The sequence below is a fragment of the Pipistrellus hanaki genome, assembly GCF_964339955.1.
Source record: "Pipistrellus hanaki genome assembly, chromosome: 7".
Lineage (NCBI taxonomy): Eukaryota > Metazoa > Chordata > Mammalia > Chiroptera > Vespertilionidae > Pipistrellus > Pipistrellus hanaki.
Window position 1 is genome coordinate 7,053,739 of NC_140509.1, and position 18,012 is coordinate 7,071,750.

The following is an 18,012-nucleotide window of genomic DNA, read 5'->3' on the forward strand; positions in this document are numbered from 1 at the left end:
GGAGCCGGAGGGCGTCACGGTAGGGGCAGGGGGGTGGGAGTGTGTCCCCCAAAAGCAGACCAGCCTGCCAGCCTGCCAGCCTGCAGTGGGAGGGAGCCGGCATTGAATTCCTCGCGGCCTCAGCCGGGGGAGAGGACTCTGATACCATCACGGAAGTTTTGCAACTCAGGGTGCCCAGCCTCCCGGCCGAGGGCTGCGCAGTGCCCGCCCCTGGCCCGGCCTCCTGAGCTGGAAGCTCCCAGGTGCAGCCGGCCGGGCAGAGGCGAGGACTCGCCGGAGATGGAGGAGATGCAGCGAGCCGCGCCATGAAACCCGGGGGCCCGGGCACCTGCCGGCACCTGGCCTCCTCACCCCGTCCTGGCGCAGCCCCGCGGGCCCGGGCGCGCCCCACGTGCCGCCCGGAGCGCCGCCCCGTCCCGGCGCCGGCCGCTGAGGGGGGCCTCCTGCCCGCCCCGCCCCGGCGGAGGAGATGGAGGAGCAGGTGTTCAAGGGGGACCCGGACACCCCCCACTCCATCTCCTTCTCGGGCAGCGGTTTCCTCTCCTACTACCAGGCGGGGGCGGTGGACGCCCTGCGGGACCTGGCCCCGCGGATGCTGGACACCGCCCACCGCTTCGCCGGCACGTCGGCGGGCGCCGTGATCGCCGCCCTGGTCATCTGCGGCATCGAGATGGGTGAGGCCTGGCTCTGCCCCCGGAGCCTCGGGGGGTCCCCACGGCGGAGCTCAGGGTCGCTCAGGGGAGCAAGGCCAGGGCTTCCGCCCGGGAGACCGGGAGGAGGCGGTGGGATGCAGCGGCGGAGGTGTTTGAGCTGGAGCCGGCCGGTACCAGTCTTAGTCTCCGACCATCCCTCTCGCTCCTGCCTCACCTGCCATGCCCGTCCCCCTCAGTTGGAGGCAGGGGGTCCCCCAGACATCCTGGTCTGGGGACTTACAGCGGGGCGCAGTCAGAGATGGGCGAAGGGTCCCCCGCCTGGCACCTGTGAGCGGCCCGTGTCTGGACCGCTGGGTGGGTGGGCTGGCCGGGCCTGCTTCCGGTCCGGAGCTTCCGGTGCCCGGGCTTCCGGTGCCGGAGCGGGAGCCTTGGGGCTGCGGGGGCTGCAGGGCCGGATGGCAGGGGCTGGGAAGGAGTGTGGCCGCTCTCCTTTCACCTTCCACCGGCCAGTCCAGGGCCCAGAGAGAAGGTGGGCCACATCGCTGATCCCCGGGCAGAAGCCCCATTGTGTGGAGTATGTGTGTGTGTGTGTGGGGGGGGGGGGGTGACACACGTTCCCAGCAGCCCAGACGGCAGGCCTCGACCGGGCCCTGGAGGCCCAGGGTCCATCCACACGGGCCTCCTGGGCGCAGTTATTCGTGTACAGAGCTCCTGCTCTGAGCCCAGCCCTGCTCCAGGCACAAGGTCCCTGTCCTCATGGAACAGAAATGCTAGGGAAGGAGACACACAGCAGCCTGAGGCCACCGCAGGGAGTGCAAGGTCCGTGAATAAAATGACAGCAGGAAGAGGTCGGAGAATAAAGTGGGGACTGTCTCAGAAAGGGTAATCATGGAAGCCCTCCTGGAGGAGGCGGCATTCAAGCAGAGATGGAGAGAAGAAGCCAATGGAAGGTCAGGCAGGAAAGAATGTTTCAGGAGAGGAGCAGCCAGGGAGCTGGTGGGACTGGAGCGGGGGAGAGAAGGGGGAGGAGGGGTAGGGGAGGCTGGGAGGCCGACAGGGACTGATCTCCGGGGGCCTGAGACAAAGGACAAGCTCTGATCCCTCTCTGAGAGGCGAGAGGTGAGGCACAGAGGCCGTGAGGGCGATGCGGGGGCGGCTAAGGGCTTACCCGTCCGTGGGTTGGGCCCAGCCCTGCCATTTCACAGTGTGGCCCCGGGAAAATTACTGCCTGCTCTGTGCCTCAGTTTCTGCATCTGTACAGTGGGGATTCTACAGCACCCAACCCCCAGGTGGAGACAAGGAAGCATGGCAGGCGGAGGGAGGGGAGGGGAGAGAAGCCTGGGTGGCTGGTCCAGGATGCCTCTGAGGGTGGAGTCGGTGAGCCTGGCCGAGGGGCCGGCCCCAACCTGTGTGCTGGGCAGGGGTCTTCGTCTTTGTTTTAGAGGATAATAGCGACGCCCTGCACTGAGTACCTCTTAGGGGCAAAGTTAATTTGTCTTTTGAATATTCACATGTAATAAACGAATCCTCTCTCACTGCACAGAATCCAAGCAATGCCAAAGTATACAGACTAAAAGTGTATAGAGTAAAAGTTTACAGAGTAAAAACTCCTCCACTCACCACAGTCCCCTCTCCCTCCCGTAGCCAGTGCTGAGGGCTCTGCCTGGATCCTTCTAGATCAGTGGTTCCCAACGGGGGAACCCTAACCCTAACCCTAACCCTATCATGCCCCACAGGGGGGCAATTTGGTTTTTAAGGGGGGCAATTCCAGAATGTGTTAACAGTGAATATTTTACATTTCTTATGGTTCTAGGGCCTCATATACAGTATATAAATATATAGTGACATATTTATGCTTCCGTTCTCTATTAGATATTTTAATACTTTGTTGTATTTTCCTATCACTTCATGTTATTTTTTGGACAATTTCTTCCTCAGCACTTCACCTGCCCTTTCGTTCTTTTATTTTCCTCTCCCACGGATGCCATGTTCCCTGGGAGCTTGTTTAGACCAAGCTGATGGCCTCTTAGGCTTCCTCCACGTGAACAGGAGCTCACTTTTTGAGTAATAAGGATTGTGTGTCACGGGGCAGAGCGGGGGCGTAGGATTTTAGAGAAGCTTCGGTGAGCCTGGCCAGAGAATCATCGGGAGCCGCTGCTCTAGGTCTTTTTCACACACAGACTCCGGGGGACGGGGCAGTTAATGCTTCCCTCACCCAATGGGCCGGGACAGGCCTGCAGAGAGGGGCGGGGAGCCCCTCCCTGACCTGGGCTCACAGGCTCCTGCCTCAGAGTTCCTCCCTGTCCGTGTCTGGGTGCTCACCTGGTCCACTGCGCCCATCTCCTCATGTCGTGTTTTACCTTGAAATAACCATCTGAGAGAACCCGTGATCTCTACATCTTCTGAGTTCAATTCAATCAACTCCATAAATACTGTCCCAAACACACGTGGCCAGGCTGTGACGGGCCTGGACAGCAGGGGGAACCGAGGCCGGGAGAGGGGCAGCTGGCTGGCGGTATGGGGGTGGGGGTGAGGATTGGGGGGCTGGGTTGCGAGCTGCGGTGATGAAGGGGGCAGTTCAGGGAGGGTGAGATGCAGGGGTGCTCGCTCAGCAGCCTGTTTCCGCGCTGAGCCCCGTCCCTCCAGCCCACCTCACTCTGCTTCCCGCCACAGTGTTTCCCACCGCCCGCACTTCCTGATCTCAGGCAGTGCTAAGGCTTCGGGGTATCGCCTCATTCAGCCCTCACAACAGCCCTCCGAGGTGAAACTACTATTATCTCCATGTACAGAGGCGGGAACTGAGGCACAGAGAGCCTCGCCAACTTGCCTGTGATCACACAGAGTGCTCAGTACAGCTGAGGTTTGAAAAAGTCTCCACGCTCACCCTTTAAGCCGCTCTGACATGCTGGCTATGTCACTAGGGCGGTCGGGGAAGTCTCTCTGAGCTGCAGGGATTGCACTCAGACCCGGGGAGAGAGTCTCTCCTCAGAGGGACAGGGACGTGTAACTCATCTATCATCATCCGTCAGAGGCACACCAGGAACTGGGACTTGGTCTCCGGACCATCTTGGAGGCTCTCGGCCTCTCTCGGTATATATTCCATGAAGACTGTCCAGGGCCGAAACCGGTTTGGCTCAGTGAATAGAGCGTCGGCCTGTGGACTGAAAGGTCCCAGGTTCGATTCCGGTCAAGGGCATGTATGTTGGTTGTGGGCACATCCCCGGTAGGGGGTGTGCAGGAGGCAGCTGATCGATGATTCTCTCTCATCGATGTTTCTAACTCTCTATCCCTCTCTCTTCCTCTCTGTAAAAAAATAAAATGTTAAAAAAAAAAAGACTGTCCCAGGGTCCCTTCAGCCGTCCTCCTGGTAGACAGGGCCCCGTGCTTGATGGTGTAAACACTGCGTCAGGCATCCGTGTCTGTGTGGGCCCTGCCCACATGGAATGCTTCCCTCTGGTATGCATCGCATTAACGATGCCAGGCTCGGCTTAATTACTCTCCAGGCGAGTGTCCCAATTCAACCACTCATTTCCCCACAGGTCATCAGCCCTGGGTGCTGTCAGACTGCAAATATTGATTCGATGTAATGCATGTCAGTGATGTCTCACTTTATCTGATCGCGTATCCTGATGACTGGCCACGTCAGGCAGCTCCATGTTCATCGATCACTGGTGCTGGCTCTTGTGTAACTTGCCTGCTCGGGACCTTTCCCTGTTGTTTCTACGGAGTGAGCTCTTCCTCTTTGATTTGGAGATGTCCTTTCCATCGTCTGTACATTAACCTCTGGTCAGTTACTTATTCAGGCCAAAGAATCGCCGGGAACCGCCGCTCTAGGTCTGGAGGGACGCGGCTCAGCGGCTGTCTTATTCCACCCCACAGTTTGTTGTTATTTTGATTATAAGGTCTCTTTAATTTAATGAAGAAAATTTTAATGTATCAGTCGTTTCCTCTTAGTGTGTTGACTTTGTTATAATGATTTCTCCTATATCTTCTTTCAAAGGTTTTAAAGTTTTTACTCTTTTATATTTAGGCTGGAATTTATGTTATGGCTGGTTTGAGGCAGAAATCCACATTTTTAATGATTTTGCCATGTGCTAAGCGAACCAATCATCCCACCCCATTTACAGGCAGCCCTTTTTGCAACAGTTTGACATGTCGCCTCCGGCTTATTCCAGCTCCTGGATTCTCGAGTCTGCCCCTGAGTCTCTTCCTCTTCCTCTGGCTAACTGGTCTACCTCTGCACCACCCCGCAGTTTCAATCACTGTAACCTTAGTTATATGGCACCTCACTTATGGCGATCCCTCTCTCCTCCTCCTCTTCAGTTTCTTCTTCAAACACTGCCTCTGCTGTTCTTGACTCTCCTATCTCCCCCCCCCCCCCCCCAATTGAGAAGCTCTCTGGGGATTCTGATTGAAATGACATCTACCTCTCTATCTCTTCTGACCTTTTTGCCCTTTAATAAAGGCTTCTAGGGCTTTTATTGGATGTGTTAGTTTTTGTTGCTGTGGGCGACGGGATCATTTCTCTACGGCATTTTCTAATCTGATCATTGCTGACATAAGAATGCTGACTCTTTTGGATATTAATTTTGTTTTGAGCAACCTTGTTGAACTTCTTAATAGTGCTAAGAGTTTGTTGGTCGATTATCTCATATTTCATGTGTAGACAATCAGACCATCTGTGTATAAGCAGAGGTTTGCCTCTTTTTAACAGTATTCCTTCGCCGGGGTCCCAGGGCCCCGCCCCTTCCTCCCAGCCGGGCTCCGGGTCCTGGGACTGTGTGTTCTGTGGAAGCCACGCAGCATGCTCATCTGGAGAACGTGCCTCGCTCTGCGATAGGGTCCGCGTGAAAATGCTGAAACCAGCACAGCGCCGGCTTTTATTAGACGCAGTAAACGTTGTTGACCGAGTCACTCCTCCAAGGCAAGGTCTCCGTGACAGCCAGTGGGCACTCGGGATTTCCAATCTGGCAGAAGTGGGGATGGGAATTTGCATAATTTTGAAAAATGAGATTTTTCTTATCAAAGAATGGGGATTTGGTGGACTTAAAAGTCCACTTAAGTTACTAGGCACTTTCCTCTCTATAAAAACTGCACGGCAAGGCAGTCATTCATATTCATTCATTCATTCATTCATTCATTCAACAAGTGCTTGCTGAGCATATACGAGGGCCTTGCAGAGGACACACAGATAGCATACAAAATGCAGCTCTGCCCTTGCTCTCAAGAAGCTTCCATTCTACACAAACTCCAGGGCAGCCAGGTAATCATAATTCAAGAAGGCTCCCGCTGAATGCTAGCACATGAAAAGGCACAGAAGTGCAGAGGGAGGGAGCCAGTGCCTGCAATCGTGGAGGCCCATGGAAGTGGCACCTAAGCTGGTGCTTGAAAGGTGAGGAGACGCCTGACAGGGAGGGGCGGGTTGGCAGGAGCCTAGGCTTCTGATGAGAACGGGCATGACAACAAACACAGTCACACGGGGCGTGGCCTCCAGGTGTGTCAGGGCCCATGGGGAAAGTCTCGGGATAGGATCCTTACTCACTCTGTGCCAGCAGTGGGAAATGCTCAGCCCGCGAGCTGTAGAGGCAGAGAAATCATTAGGACCGGCCCTGCCAGGGCACTAGGGTGAGCTAATTAAATGCAGCAGGCTAATTTTTAAGTTGACTGTTGTGTATGGCCCGAAAATGATGTTATAAATATCCAAATTGGCCAAAACCGGTTTGGCTCAGTGGATAGAGCGTCGGGCTGCATACTGAAAGGTCCTGGGTTCGATTCTGGTCAAGGATATGTATCTTGGTTGCGGGCACATCCAAGAGGCAGCTGATTGATGTTTCTTTCTCATTGATGTTTCTAACTATCCCTCTCTCTTCCTCTCTGTAAAAAATCAATAACATATATTACCATATATATATATATATATATATATACACACACACACACACACACACACACACACACATATATATATATATCCAAATGGGCTTGGCAGAAAAAAAAATGGCTCCCCTACCCCTGCTGTGCCATGATTTTGACATTTTCTCCTAGCTGTTAGAAAACAAACAAACAAACAAAAAACACCTTCATTAAATTAAAGGTCCTTAATCTCAGTTGCACATTCTCATCGCCTGGGAGCTTTAAAATGCTCACCGCCCAGGCTTCTCCCCAAACACCTGGTCAGGATTCCCAGGGTTTAGCGAGGAATTTCGGTGTCAGCCCTGGTTGAGACCCACGCCCTTTGGAAAACTCAGAGGCAGAACCACCTCAGATGCCATGGTGTGTGGGCAGCAGCGGGAACAAGCGGGTCCGAGTGTCACACGGGAACCTGCAGAAGGCCCCTCGCGGAAAACCGGATCAGATGCTCCCGGGACCGCTCTCTCCGGGGCGGAGAGGGCCCTCCCCACGGGCGTTGGGCTGGATTCGTTTCTACGACGCCTCTGGCCGGGCTGGAGTGAGGAGGACTGGCCTTGGTTAGGGCTGGTCTGTCTCTTCCTCGTGGCCGATCCCCACACCCAGCTCACCTTTCAGAGAACGGGTGACGACCCTGGGCCCACAGCCTCTCCTGGCGTTTCTCTCCCCCCGCCTTCTGCTTTTTAGCTTTTTAGACCAGCTTTTTGAGATCTGCTTCACACATCAGACAGTTCACCGTCTAAAGTAGGGGTGTCGAACTCAATCAGAGAAGGGGCCAAAATCTAAAATCCAGCCTAAATCGCGGGCCGAATGGTTTACTGAACAGTCATAAACTGACAATGTCATAAACTGACAGCGGAGTGCAGTGATGACAGCGCGGTGCGGGCCACATTGCAAGGCCTGGCGGGCTGGATTTGGCCCGCGGGCCTTGTGTTTGACATATGTGGTCTAAAGCAAACAACTCAATGGCTCTTAATACACTCACAAAGGTATCCCTCCAGCATCACCACCAATTATAGAGCCCCCCTCCCCCCCGAAGGAACCCCGCGCCCTTAGCCGTCACCTCTCAGTCCCCCGTTCCCCCAAGCACTGGCAGCGAGATTGCTCTTTCTGTCTACGGAGCCGCCTCCCACACCGTCCCTGCAAGGGGCCGCACACCGAGGCCCTGGCCCCGACCTCTCCCTCCGTGTGGCGGCTTACTGCTCGCCAGAGTCCTGCTCCATTGCGTGGGTAGATCACGTCCTATTGATCCCACTCTCCGATGAGCGGTTATGAATAATGCTGCTGTGAACATTTAAAAACTTCGTAATAGCCTTTTAATGGGAACATATAAACATGCTGGAAAGAATAACATAATGAACCTCAGAGAACCCGTCACCTGACAAACAATGGCAGCATTTACCTCCTGGGTTTCACCTCCGCTTGGTTTTGTCTCTTGGTTTTTATTTGGAAATATCTCCCCTCCCACGGAAGGTGCGGGCAGCCCCGGCCTTGCTCGGCGGGAGGGGCAGCGTGGGCGTCTCCCTGCGGGGGGCACTGCGTCTGAGAGCCGAAAGCCCAGAGCCGGGAGCAGGCCGGCCGGCCTCCAGCCGGACCTGCTGGTGAGGGGGACGGAGGGACTGAGCTGACCTCAGCCGAGCTCATGGGCGACTCTGTGTGGACCTCTAAGCCATTATTTCCCAATGCCTCTCACCCTGCCTTCTCACAATGCCAACCTCACCCCTCCGGCAAACACCCACACCAGACCGCCAAGTCACATGGTACCAGGGCGAGTGAGGGCAGGCAGGGCCGGGGAGCTCTCCCCTGCGCAGATGTGGCCGAGCTCAGGGTCTTTGCTCCAGCTTGGGGTCCCCTCTCCCGGGAGCCGGTCCCCCGTCCCCTCTCCCTCTGCTCTGTCCCCCCCTCCCCCCATTCTCCCCGGCCAACCTCAGACGTCATCCCTGAGAGTCTCTCCTGACTCCCAGCGGGCGCTAAGTCCTTGCCGCCCCCTCGCCGCAGAGACCAGACTCCGTGGGAAAGAGCCCTGACCGCAGGCAGGCTCCGGGAACAAGGCTGCGGTGTCCTCCAGGCAGAGCCTCCTCACGTGGTCTATCCGCGGGGCTTAGGAAGGAGGGAGTGGGGTTCGGACCAAGCTGGTCCTGGGAATCCACTCAGCGGTGAGTGACCCTGGGCCGTGCGGGAGGAGGTGCCTGCCTCCCCTCCCGGCCGCCCTGGGAGCCGCAGGGCCCCGGGAAGAGCTCTGCAGGCTGCGGGGCTGATCCTGTGGCTGCTCTGGGGGCGCATCGGGGGCTTCACCAGGACAGAGGAGCACTGATGGCACATGTGGCTGTGCACCCAGTCCCGCCCCCCCCCCCGTCTCCCTGGTCCCCCCCAGGCTGTGTGGTGACCCCCAGAGTTAGCACTGGGCCTCCCATCCTGTTGCTCAGGGGACTCGCCACCATGCCTGCATTCCAGGCGGAAGGGCAGCCTTGGAGTGACGCACACCCGTCACCTTGGTCACGTGGCCACACCAGACTGCAGGGGAGGCTGGGGCCTGGATGTAGACCTCATGTTGGGAGACGTGTTCCACTACAGAGGGGAGGCTCGGTCACTAAGGAGGAAGGGAAGGATGGATGACTCTGCCACAATGACTGTAACTGGTGACGTGATGATGATGGACAGACTCTCCCTCTGCCTGGGTCCGAACGCAAGACCTCCTGTCCCTAAGGTCAAGTCCATTCTGCTGGCGGGGAGGGCTGGGCTCTGAGCCATCCGTTCTGTGCCCTCGCTGTCTCCCTGGCCTCTGGCATCCTTGCACCGGATGTTCTGCTGTCTGATGGTTTCAGACTGCTGCCTGTGTGTGTGTGCATGTGTGTGTGTACAGCCACATCAGCTGGGTTGGTTGAGCCATCGGAGATCTGATGGTCCCATGGCTGCCACAGATTGCTCTTCAAATAAGAGCGCTCGATAAGAGGCGGCGCTGGAGGCCGGCCGGGGCGCGGCGCCCTGGAGGACGATGTCCGCAGAGGAGCTGGAGAAGCAGTACAGCCCCAGCAGGTGGGCCGTCCGGCGTGGACCGGAGGAAACCCTGAAGACCTACTCGGAGATAGGAATCGAGGGTACAGGGCACCCCTTCCCTGTGGGCCGCTGTGGGTGGACTTCAGCCCGTGGCAGCGGTTCAGGGGGTGGGGGTGGGGGAGCCGCTGCCCAGCCAGCGCTGGGGGCAGCTCCCGAAGCTGGGCACTGCCCCAGCTCCTGGTGTGCTCAGGCCCGGCGCCAGGAGGATGCGGGAGGCCCAACCAACCGTGCCCCTTGCCCTCTGGCCCAACCAGCCCTGCCCAGGCCCAGGCCACACGCCCCTGTGCCACCGGGCGGGAGTGATCAAAGGAAGGCCTCTTTTCTGTTAAAGTCAGGGGGCATGAGCAAGGGGCGGCCCCTCCCTCCGGGGGACTGGGTGCTGGAGCAGACTGCTCAGAGCTGGGGCTGGGGTGTCCAACCTGCGGCGACCCAGCAGGAGGCACAGGCTGGGGCTGAGCCCCCACAGAGCTGGGTGCAGCGGAGTCCTGGCTCTGCAGAGCGCCCTGCGGTGCCCAGCTGGGTGCCAAGGACACCCTGTTTGCTCAGTAAACATTTGAGGGTGCGTCTGCAGGAAACCTGTTTGTCTGTCTGCTGGTCCGGAGGGAGACGGGGGCCGCTCAGGAGCAGCAGGTGCTGAGTGAGGCGTGGCTGTGGGCTCGGGCAATCCGTTAGCCCTGGGTCAGCTCGCGTCCGCGGCCCTCTCGCTCTGTTCCCACGCCGGCCGGGGCTGCCTCCGGGGCAAGAGACCAGGAGCAACTCCCTTAGGGCCTGGCGCGTGGGGTGCAGCCTGTCTCTTTAAAATGCTGACATTTTGTTCATCGTGGACTTTGGGGCATTAATTTTAACTTTAAACTTATATTGCGTTTAAAATATATATTTTATTGAGTTTTTACAGATAGGAAGAGAGAGGGATAGAGAGTTTAGAAACATCGATCAGCTGCCTTTTGCACACCCCCTACTGGGGATGTGCCTGCAACCAAGGTACATGCCCTTGACCGGAATCGAACCTGGGACCTTTCAGTCTGTAAACCGACACTCTATCCACTGAGCCAAACCGGTTTCGGCATATATTGCATTTAAATATCACTTGTCTTATGATTGGTCAGCTTGCGCTGCCATGACACAGCGCCATGGGCTGGTGAGGCTTACACCACAGGAGTCCATTTCTCACGGTTCCCAGAGCTGAGAAGTCCAAGTTCAAGGGGCCCAGCCAATTTGTTCCCTGGTGAGGGGTCTCTTCCTGGCTGGCAGCCTCCTGCTCCGTGTCCTCACTTGGCAGACAGAGAGAGAGACTGACTTCTGGTCTTTCTTTTATATATGTATTTATATTTTATTGATTTTTTACAGAGAGGAAGGGAGAGGAATAGAGAGTTAGTGTTAACAAAACAACACAAAACATTGAAACCTGTAAAGAATTTTTGTGAGTTTATTTGAGCCAAACTGTGGACATATGCCGGGAAGCAGAACCTCAATGGGTTGAGATAATGCTCCGGACAGTGGCGGGTAACATTTGTATTTAACTGAAATCAGAGGAGGGACATAGGTGGGTAACATGAAATTCATTGGTGATGGACTAAGGAGGCGGGAGAAAGCAAAGTGGTGGGAAACCCCTAGGATTGGATAAAAAGTAAAATGATGGACATGTACTTAGGTGAGTGCAGGAACAATTAACATGATAACGAAGGAATGTGAGGCATCTGTCCTGGCGCCCAGCACATTTGGTTGTGCCCCAGGGGCTCCAGAAAAAGGGAAGTTACAAGTTACCCAGACGTCTCACAGATGTGCTGTCTTAGAGGTGGGAAGGCAAATGGGCTCAGTAAAGAAGATTAAGTTGATCTTTGTCAGGTGAAATATCGGCCTAGGCGGGAGCGGCCAGGCCCGGAGCAGCCAGGCCCGGAGCGGCCGGGCCCAGAGCAGCAGCAGCCAGGCCGGGAGCGGCAGTGGCCAGACCCGGAGCAGCTGGTTGTGGAGTGGACCAGAGCAACAGAGGCCAGGCCCGGAGCAGCCAGGCCTGGTACAGCTCGCTCCTCGCCTGCCCCTGCCCCACGGCTGCCTCTCGGACATGGCTGGAAACTTTTGGGGGAACTTGAGGGTCTGCTGAATCAAGTGATGAAGGCTTAGATCTGGATGTGTTTAGTATAGCGCTGGGGTGTTGATCTGTGAGTGCCTTGTGTGGGGCCTGGATGAGGTTGGTTGATCTATTTGGAAGTGTCTTTTGTGTGAAGTGTATCCCTGGGCATGTGGAGGTATTATTGATTTGAGAAAATGCTAAGTAACTGATTTACTATCTGAAAAATTTAAAGTTCTGAAAGTTGAAGGTCTCTTGCCAAAAAGAGGTTTTAAAGCTAACACCTTAATTTTAATGGAGAAAGGGGAGGACAAGCCCTTCCCACTCAGAACAGATAATCCAATTCCAACCAGCAGCTATCTTTAAACAATGTGTCCATTTACACTTGAATGGCTACACCTTTTGATAGCCTAAGGGCAAGTTTACATGTAAACAAGTTTGCTCTCAATTCCCAGGGCAGAAAAAACAAGGTTTAAAATTATTAGATTTTAAAATTTATTCTTAGAAGTATAAAAGTTTATTAATTAAAAAAAAATAACAACAACAACAAAAAAAGGAGATTGAACAACCTGATGAACAATATTAGCTGTTGATTGTAGTAGAGTCGGCGTTTTGGGAGGGGAGTGGACTGACTGTTCTGGGGGGGGGTAGTGGTGGATGCAGGAAGAGACTGAACATAAACTGTGCAACTATGGATGAGGACAATGTGGGGAGGGGAAAGGGCAGAGGGTGGGGTGGGAACCTGATGGAGGGGGGAAGAAATGAGGAACCTTTGTAATAATATGAACAATAAAGATTGAGTTAAAAAAAAAAAAAAAAAAGCGCTCGACACACTCCTGACGGTTGCTGGCTGCCGGCAGGCCTGCCCCGAGTGTCTTTGCCATGCCCATGTTGGGGTTTACCTGGCTCAGATAGTCCTCTGCAGTCATGGGTCTGACTATGATACTAGAACGTCACAGAGGGAAGGTCAGTGAGTCCAACGCCTTCGTTTTACAAATAATCGTGTTTCGTCTTTGGGAGAGGAAGTGATTAGCTGGAGGTGGGACTCAGGCCAGTGGTTCCCAAACTGTGTTCCCAGGAGCCCCGGGGTTCCGTGGGGTGGGGGAAGCAGGGGCAGGGGGAGCAGGAGCAGGGGGGCGGGAGAGGACTCACGCCAAAGCCCTGGGGCCAGGAAGTCTGTCGGGCTGTTGTCCATCTCTCTCAGGAGTTACTGTAAAACTTCATTTAAAAAAAAGCGTAGGGGGGAATTTTTATCTGAATTTGAAAGTCACGGTGTGAGCCTAATCCCCTCAGTGTGCAAACTTACAGAGATCAGACAGTGCCCCCCTCCAACCCCCCACCCCTTTCCCCATCAGTTCACTCTAGGTTAAGGTGACTAGACGTCCCACTTTTGGCAGGACAGTCCCGATTTTTAACAATTTGTCCCAAGTCCCACTGCAGAACGCGGGACAAATTGTTAAAAAGTGGGACTGTCCCGCCAAAAGCGGGACATCTGGTCACCTTACTCTAGGTCCTGGGAGCCCGTGGTGGCCAAGACCGTGGTCTGCCCTCGTGGCGCTGACATTCTCCGGGGGAAATGAAGCCATAAATAACCAAACATACAGAGCAGTGTCAGCATACATGCACACAGGGGGAAACAGGGCAGGAGAAGGCGTGGTGGGCGGTTAAGGGTGACCTTCCGCTGGGCGGGCGGGGGCCTCCCTGAGGGGAGGAGGGGCAGCGGGTGGCTCCAGGCTGAGACCAGCGGGGGCAGCAGCCCTGTCCTGGTGGGCAGGAGCTGGCCTCCAAAGGGCCTTGCCAAGCACGCGGCAGCCGGGAGCGGGGCCCCGCCCCTCACGTGTGGGCGCCACAGGACAGCGCGACTCCGCCTCTGGGACGGAGGAGGCCGCGGTGTTCTGCTGGCCTCGCACACCTGGCTGGCGCTGCCTCGGGCACTGCTGCCCTCCGGGGCCCGGAGCCCCGGCAGCTGGGGTGACTGTCACTGGCAGGCGGTCAGGTGTGTCCGGGCAGCGGGCCCACGGGGACTCGGAGCCAGCGCTGCGAGGACGGGCGCCCTCTGCGAGGACCTGGCTGGGAATTCTCCCCTCGGCCTCCCCGGCCGGCCTTCGGCGGAGCCCCCGGGGCTGTGCGGGTGCCGCTCCGGGGAGGAGGTGCGGGGTGCCATCCCCGCGGAGCGGCGTGCCCGCTCTCAGGAAGGAGCTGGCTCTGCCCCTGTCACCGCGGGCCCGCCCCGCCAGAGGCCTGCGCACCCTCGTTTTCCCGCCTGTGGCTTGGGGTGGGCCACACCCCTTGGTCCTTACGGTGAGGGACAGGAGAAGTCATGGGTGTTTCTGGCACAGCGCCTGGCAAATCCCAGTCACACAATAAGCCTGATGAACGAATGTTGAAGGAGTGGATGAATAAGTGAAAAGAAAATCACCTTGAAATAGAAAAGCATAGGTTAGGTAAAGCAGCATTTCTCATTTAGTTAAAGAATGCCCTGTGGAACTTACCAAGCTTATAAAGCAAAGATCACTGGACTCTGACTGGGTCTGATTAATATTTTTAATACGTAATTGTGGGCTTTAATTTGCACAAGGACTTGGTTTTTCTTTTCTTTTTCAATTTTGTTTTGTTTTGTTTTTAATTAGTTTATTCTTTTTAATCCTCACCTGAGGAGTGAGGATATTTTTCCATTGATTTTTTTAGAGAGAGTGGAAGGAAGGGAGAAAGGGGGAGAGGAGAGAGAGAGAGAGAGAAACATCAACGTGAGAGAGACCCAGCTCAGGGTCTGTGTTCATCCCTGTGGGAATAAAAAAGAAATATTCCCTACAGTTCATTTATTCATTCTTTAAAAAAAAAAAAATATATATATATATATATATATATATATATATATATATATATATATATATATATATATTAGTTCATTTCAGAGAGGAAGGGATGGGAGAGAGAGACAGAAGCATCAATGATGAGAGAACCATTGATCAGCTGCCTCCTGCACCCTCTCCCCCAACCTGGGATCAAGCCCACAACCGGGTTAAGAATGTGACAGTAATCGCACCTGGGAACCTTCAACCCACAGGCTGATGCTCTGTCCACTGAGCCAAGCCAGTGAGGGCTCATTTACTCATTCTTGAATATCTACTAACAATACCTACTCAGTTCAACCCTGAGCGAGGCAATAATAGGTGCTCCCTGTTCCTGGTGCTCCCTGTCCTCAAGGACTGCAGCTGGCAGAGCCTGAGTTGACTGATCACACTGAGGTGACCTGTGCACACTGAGGTGACTGGTCACACTGAGCTGACTGGTCACTCTGAGGTGACCTGTGCACACTAAGGTCACTCACTGGTCACACTGAGCTGACTGGTCACTCTGAGGTGACCTGTGCACACTGAGGTCACTGGTGCACACTGAGGTGACCTGTGCACACTAAGGTCACTCACTGGTCACACTGAGGTGACTGGTCACTCTGAGGTGACCTGTGCACACTGAGGTCACTGGTGCACACTGAGGTGACCTGTGCACACTAAGGTCACTCACTGGTCACACTGAGGTGACTGGTCACTCTGAGGTGACCTGTGCACACTGAGCTGACTGGTCACTCTGAGGTGACCTGTGCACACTGAGGTCACTGGTGCACACTGAGGTGGCCTGTGCACACTAAGGTCACTCACTGGTCACACTGAGGTGACTGGTCACTCTGAGGTGACCTGTGCACACTGAGGTGACTGGTTACTCTGAGGTGACCTGTGCACACTGTAGGGGTCAGAAGAAGCTAACGGCAGGGTGATCGGGGAAGGCTCTCAGGAGGAGGCCCATATATTAAGCTGGGCTTTAGGGTGAGGTCTGCACAGATGGTTTAAAAAAAAAAAAAAAGTGAGCCCTGGACAGTGTTGCTAAGTGGTTAGAGCTTTGGCCTCTGTACCCAAGGGTCTCGGGTTTGATTCCCATCAAGAGCATGTACCTGGGTTGTGGGTTTGCTCCCCAGAACTGGTTGGGATGTGTGCAGGAGGCAACTGATCTATGTCTCTCTCACACTGATGTTTCTCTCTCCCCTTCCCCCCTTCCGCTCTCTCTCAATGGGAAAAATAACAACAACAAAGCGTGAGTAAGGGCAGAAGGCGGGATTGTGAACGGTGTGTTCGCTGTGAGGGGAGGGACTGACCTGGCCGGAGAAGGGCTTTGGGTCAGGGGCACAGGAGCGTGTGTGTGACGGTGCGACTTGGGTTCTGTTGCTCTACACTTCAGGGAGACTTCCTGTCTCCCAGGGACCTCTGAGCCCTCAGGAGGCGGCCTACACCAGACAGATAGCCCCTGGCCTCCGTGGGGCAGAGCTCTGAGAGAGGACAGGTGCCGTCCCTGGAGGAGCAGCGAACTGTGGTGTAAAGAACCTTGGACCTGGACCCTCAGGAACCGAGCCCGGCTCTGCTGTGTCCAGCCGTGTGGCCTTGAGCAAGTTACTGGCTGAGCCTCAGTTTCCCCATCGTAGAGAGGAGATGACTTAGCACTTACCTCGAAGGCGTTCACGTATGAACTGGACAAGGAGGCCTCCGAGCTGGCCCAGCGCCCAGCGCCACAGAGGAACCGACGGGGTAGCGTGCAGGAGCAGTACCCGGCGCGGTGGCTTCTCGGGAACCTCAAGACTCATGGACCACAGACGAGAGAGACGTGGTTAAAAGACCCACTGGCTGAGCTGGGCAGAGGGAGCAGTGAGCAGCGCGTCAGCAGACATGCATTCAGGGACCAGGCTCTGGAGGAGGGAGGCATGGTGGCCCTGTGCGTGTCCTGATTTGGGAAATCCCAATGAGGAGGTGCTCTGAGATGGCCTTTGCTCTTGTAGCAGAGCCTCCCCTGGACACCCCAAAACAACCCTGAAGACAGAAGACCGGAGGGTGGCGAGCTCAGCTCTGCGCTGGCCTCGTGGCCCCTCGGCAGGGCAGGGCGTCTGCGGGCGATAGGACGGTGGGACGGGCTGCAGCCTGGCAGGAGGCGCGGTTTCTGTCTGAAAGCAGAATCTCAGAGGGACTTCTGGGTCCACGGAAGAAGACAGCCAGAGAGCACAGAGCAGGGGCCACGGCCCCGAGAACACCCCCCGTGAGGCTCCAGAGAACGTGCTAGACACATATCCTCTCTGCCTGTTCCTCACGGTGACGACTAGGTCACTCGGCGGAAAGCGGGGAGGTCGTGGCTCCTGGGGGAGAGGCACGCAGGGGCAGGCTGAGGCGGGCCTGGGGACGAGCAGCCACAAGCCGTGATGGGAATCCAGGGATGGGCCAGCGGGAGGCACTGCCGTTTCCATGACAACACGATACACAACCATCCGAACTTTACAGCCAGTTCTGTAGTAACTCTTGGGTTGAGAAGGGTGTGCACGGAGATGAAGATTGCCCATAAAGAGTACCGGGGGTTTAGTTTGTGCTTTTGCGTGCTCACTAGGTTGCGGTGGTTTTGCTTTTGGCTAACGCCTGCAGTGCCTGCAGAACAGAGCAGAGAAGGAGTTTTCTAGACACCCTGACTCTGGCTCACGCCGGCACAGACTGAGACCGAGGGGCGCCCCGCCCCTTCTTTCCTCACTCCTCCAGGCATTCGGCCATCGTTATTGAGCGTAGCCTCTGTCCTGAGCGGGATTCCGTAAACGGAGAGGATTAGCCTCGCCTTGTGTTTTTGGTGTGACGAGGCTCCTAGGGCCGTAGGGGTTCAGGGCTGAGCATTCAGAGGCTTCCTTCTGGGGTGCGGGGGGCAACCCGACAGCCCTGAGACCCCGCTGGGCGTCAGCCAGATCAGCCTGTGATGAGCTGTTCTGTGCACAGGTCTCCACGTGAGATTTTCTTTTGAACAAAGACCCTCTGATGGAAAACGACTACCCAGAGGGTCTCGGGGGCCGTCCAGACGGACACTGCAGTCTGAAGCCATTGTTTCCCGCCAATGCCCCTGCAGGGCGGCCCAGAAACAAAACTGCAAATAACGGCACTGCCCTCGGGCGCTGTCGCTGTGAGGATCCACTGAGAGGATGAGGGTGAAACCTGCTTGAGTGCAGGACAGCTGTTAAGACAATAATTGCTATTACAGTGCAGTCAGGGGTCAAGATTCACCCACAGGGTCACGCAGCCTATGACCCCGGTTATAACAGGGACCGGGCGGGGGCAGCAGGCTTCTAGGCCAGAGACGAGGCCCGCAGGGCTGCCCTGGGCCCCGGCTCTGCTGCAGGCGCCTCCCGGTGCTGCTCCCGGCTCCGGCCCCCATCGTGGTCCCTGCTGCTCCCGGCGGGAGGCGCCTCACAGCGATTGGCTGAGCCAGAGGTTGTTGCTAGGCTACCCGGGGCAGTCCCATCCTCCTCCGCAG

At 56.0% G+C, this 18,012-nt stretch overlaps 1 protein-coding gene across 1 annotated transcript in view; it reads left to right on the forward strand.

The window, feature by feature from the left end:
• Nucleotides 1-260: 260 nt before the first annotated feature.
• Nucleotides 261-18,012, forward strand: part of PNPLA1 (patatin like domain 1, omega-hydroxyceramide transacylase) — a 41,141-nt gene continuing 23,389 nt past the window's right edge. The window contains exon 1 of the mRNA XM_084890065.1: nucleotides 261-674. Within this exon, the coding sequence (XP_084746191.1) occupies nucleotides 470-674 (205 nt within the window). The 5' untranslated portion in view covers nucleotides 261-469. The remainder of the gene's footprint in view (nucleotides 675-18,012) is intronic.